This window comes from Chanodichthys erythropterus, chromosome 7 (assembly GCF_024489055.1).
Source record: "Chanodichthys erythropterus isolate Z2021 chromosome 7, ASM2448905v1, whole genome shotgun sequence".
Lineage (NCBI taxonomy): Eukaryota > Metazoa > Chordata > Actinopteri > Cypriniformes > Xenocyprididae > Chanodichthys > Chanodichthys erythropterus.
In genome coordinates, this window is record NC_090227.1 from 28,678,032 (window position 1) to 28,682,504 (window position 4,473).

Sequence of the window (4,473 nt, forward strand, 5' to 3'; positions counted from 1 at the left end):
GTAGGTACAGTCCTTTAGAGGAGAAACAGCATTTAAATAAAAATAAATAAATAAAAGGGTCTACAGAGACCTGGGTGTCCATCTGAAATAGCTGGAGGGTCTGTAGAAAGTTTTTGATCAGTGCTATGGAGAAAAATCTCTGCCATGCCATAGCTAGCAAAAAGAAATAACTGCTCAAATGTCCAGTGGATTGCTTTTTCTGAGTGTTTTCTCAATAGACATAAGAAAAAACATCTTCATTTAAGAGTTTTAAGCTTTAAACCAAACCAATCTGAATCATAACAAACATTTGATTCCAAGCAAAAATGCCCATAAAATAAGAGGGAAATGTATGTAAACCAGGTATCCCCCTAAAAGATTCGTAACTAACTTAACCAGTACAATTTAGAGTGCTTTTTAGCATCTGGCAAAATACCACTAGCTGGCATAAAACCAACAGGAAATTCATACTAATAAGAAGATATTTGCTTTTTATTTCATTGATTAAACTATTAATATTACAAATATTACTCGATGCTCTCTGCAACCCACAGTAATTGATCAGGATCTGGTCAATAAGTGGGTGTGAAAGTTTTTTACTTAGTTCGGCGAGTTCCTCAACAAAGTTCATCCCCTGGGGACAATGCTGCTGTAAGACTAGCTTCTTGTTTTAAAAGCTAAAAATCCATAGTAAATTGTAACCGATCACATGGTGACTGTGGTGGGATGTATTACAATGACAAATATTTGTAGTACGTGTGTGTGTGTGTGAGATGGGTTTGTGTTCCGCTCGAGGTTTGTGTTGTGTCCCCCCTCATGCTGTTCTGCACTAGGAGAATGAGGGAAGGAATGGCTGAGGTGATTCACACATGAGTCAACAGCTTTCAGCTATATAAGCCTGACCTCTCATGGAGCCCGGGTATCATACAATCCTCACATCTCAAAGGTAAGTCCCCTTCACTCTCTCTCTACTCATCACTACTCTCACACTATCTGCAGCTCTGAGCTCCAGCATTCTTGCTAATAATGTGTGATTTTGTCATCTAATTTTTATAGCCTTTTAAAAGGGTATTTTTATTATTTATATTATGCAGAAAGTTTTACCTTCCACACAGGGGATAAAAAAAAAAAAAAAAGATTAGAGTGCTTTTGGAATGAAGCAACCATTGTTTATACAAGGGCAACATGTTCTTTGGGGAATTTACCAGATATTGAAATCCAAATGTAGGCACAGAGGCTGTCGTTTTGTTCATTTAGAAGTGAGATTGAACATAGCAGAACTCTTAATTGCTTGATGTTGCAGACTGGAGAGGCCTGACACACTCATTGTGAAGACTACATGCAACACTACATTAGAGTTCTCTTAGATGTATTTCCATGTGCAAGGAGCCCTCTTTTAAATGTTGAATTTGGTTGGACAAACTGTTTCAAAGGATCTGATTTCAGAGATTAAATGCCATATACAATCAACTGAAATATCAAGCCTGGATTGCAAGATTGTACAATGATTAGGCAGAGCTTCAGTGATTTACAGTTTTTTGATAGAAAATACTTTGTTAATTGAATTTACTACAAGTGATTTCCTAATGCAGTCTGGGAGAATGTGAATATGGAAGAATGAAGCTTTTCGCCAATAAATCACATTCAGGAAAGCAGATATAGTCTAAATTGCACTTTCTTTCAGTAGGGGCCCAGTTAGTTTCTTGAGCACCAAATCAGCATATGGAATGATTTCTGAAGATTCAGCTTTGCCATAACGCTGTATTTCTAATAAAATAAATTCAGCCTTGATAAGCATTAGCTATTTAAACAATTACATTTAAAAGATTTTTAGTAGACATTCAGAATAATGTTTGTTTTATTTCAGCAGGTATTGCACTATTGCCAAGATAAAGACCACCATATACAGGAACCATGTATTCTCCAGTTCTTCTCTACACCTGCTTTTTGAGCATTCTTGGTCTGATCGATGGCCTTTCGATCCCCATTCATCAGGATAGCCTCAAAAACTTGGTCAAACTGCAGGCAGAAACCATCATCCACAGAATTAAGGAACACAATGAGAAGGTAATGGGTTAGAACTCAATGAACTAGTTGCATGGCTTACACAGGTGAACCTCACTGAGATCTGGTCATGCTCACATGTGTCTTCTCTCACAGCTAAATCTATCTCCAAAGATCCTCATTGGGGATTCAGAGCTTTACCCTGAGGTTCCTGCTGATAAACCTATCCAAGGGCTTGGGTCCATCATTGACACCCTAACTACCTTCCAGAAGGTCCTTCAAACACTGCCCAGGGGGTATGTGAGCCAGTTACGCATTGATGTGTCCACTCTTTTGGACAGCTTTAAAGATAGGATGACATTTATGCGTTGTACACCAAAGGAGCCAGCCAATGGGAAGTCACTGGACACTTTCATAGAAAAGAACGCCACCCACCACATTACATTTGGGTACATGGCTTTAGACAGACTGACACAGTTCATGCAAAAGCTGATAGTTAATCTGGACCAGTTGAAGAGCTGCTAATCTGCCACTATAATAGCATTATAGTATACTATTTATTATATTTATTTAAAACCCTGTATATTTATAGACCAAAACAGTATTTTTGGCACATTTTAATGTTCAAACAGATTTAAAAATTATTCCCTGCTATTAAACGGAAAGCCAGAAATGTTGCTTGCGACATCATGGAGCGGCACTCAATCTGTCCTTACGATGTAAACAAATACTAGCAATCTGATACCTGCACACATTGCCATGTCATACTTCATGCTGTTTGCAGGATGACATCAGCACTTGCTGCGCTTGCTCAATGATGTCACTGTGTTTACCAGAAGAAGCGAGGTCAGACTCTGCTGGGAAGCTGGAATTATGTTCCCATTTTACTTCTTGCTGCAACACCAGCAATGTAGGACACACACCAATATATATATATATATATATATATATATATATATATATATATATATATATATATATATATATATATTCCTACACAGTGTGAATCTATGCACTTTGAATATCCTGTGATTGTAAATAGTTTTGTATTTTGTGTAGTTATGCATTTTTCCATAAAAATAAACCAATAAAATAAATGTATTGTATACTTTTGTTAAATGTTGTAGTTCTGTTTATGCCAATGCAGTTTGCGTATGGTGTGACTACATATTAGATGTTCTTTTATCTACATGAGACGGCTCATGTAGTGATTTTTTTTTTTGGGGGGGGGGGGTCATCACATCATGTTTTCCAATGAAACTCAAAATGTAAAATGCAGCACTTGAATGTTTTTTTATATAACCTTCACCAGCAGGCTTTTTTTAATCGTTCAACATATAAATAGCTGCAAGTTCATTTGAATCAACATATAACTAAGCATTTTGACATTATCAGCCAAATATCATATCCATTTGGCTGGCCCCCTTTTGTAATGTCAAAAATCTATTGTTTTTTTTTTTTTTAATGGAAAGCATTTTTGGTGCATTTTAAATAATGCATCAAATAAGTGTTCAATTTGTCAATTTTGTTTACTGGCCACAAGCAAACCTGCTCTAGACATTTTAGTCATTAAAATCAACCACAAATACTGGTTTCACTTATTTTTTTTTTATAAAGCAATAAAACCACAAGCAAATTCTTTTTTTCAAAAGACATTGTTGAAAAACCATTACATAACTTATATAACAAGGGATGACAGGAATTGCCTGCTGGCATTTAAATCATGTACACCTGTTTTCAAAGTTTGAGGAGAGCAGTTAAATAATGACAGCTAAACTGAATGTTGGCAAAGTCCATATTGACAACAGCTGAAGACTCATACAAAAGCTCTATCTCTGTAATGTTTAAAAAACCCTCTGTGCCAAAGCCAGCAGGAAACATGAAACTTGGCATGGAACCCTCTTGATAAACATGTAGTTTAAGAGATGTCCAAACAAATAAGCAACAAAAAATAATCTGTTAGATATTGGAACCATCTCTGAATTCTTTTATATCTTTACCAGAAATAGTCTTCTGATAATATCACGTTGAATTTTTTTTTTTTTTTCTTCCAGTTTTAAAAATTGAAATGGAGCCAAAGTATTAAATTCAGTCCTCCTCTGAAAGGTTCTCAGCATTTTACATGTCCTTTTTCTTTCACATATTCAGCTGAACCATTTGCTCTTCTTGACTACGGTCTTAGTGTTTGATTTGCCCATTAGTTTCTTTTTGTACTGGTCCACCAAACTGTCAAAACGAGCATCCTCTCTGCTCTGAAACTTTCTCTTTGCAGGTTTGCCATCCTGAAACAGAACAAAAAAAGACACAAGAATTGTTAAAAAAATAAATAAAAAAATTCTTTATATAAAACATTGTAAAGAAGAGCAGGTCAAAATTCCCCCAGAACGACAAGATATTGATAATGTCATACAGAAAACGATTCCTTCAACTTATTGTTGCAAAAAGTGTTTCTACAAGCAAACACTTGGAGACTCCAAAAGGACATATATA

General features: G+C 35.8%; 2 protein-coding genes across 2 annotated transcripts in view; one reads left to right on the top strand and one right to left on the bottom strand.

Annotated features, from left to right (window-relative positions):
* The first annotated feature begins 818 nt into the window (after positions 1-818).
* Positions 819-3,091, top strand: lepa (leptin a). Its single transcript, XM_067390036.1, has 3 exons — positions 819-925; positions 1,847-2,046; positions 2,140-3,091. Exons 2-3 carry the CDS (start codon positions 1,894-1,896, stop codon positions 2,506-2,508), a joined length of 522 nt encoding a protein of 173 aa, XP_067246137.1. The 5' UTR covers positions 819-925; positions 1,847-1,893; the 3' UTR covers positions 2,509-3,091.
* Positions 3,092-3,581: 490 nt separating this feature from the next.
* Positions 3,582-4,473, bottom strand: part of rbm28 (RNA binding motif protein 28) — a 22,697-nt gene continuing 21,805 nt past the window's right edge. The window contains exon 20 of the mRNA XM_067390035.1: positions 3,582-4,265. Within this exon, the coding sequence (XP_067246136.1) occupies positions 4,128-4,265 (138 nt within the window). The 3' untranslated portion in view covers positions 3,582-4,127. The remainder of the gene's footprint in view (positions 4,266-4,473) is intronic.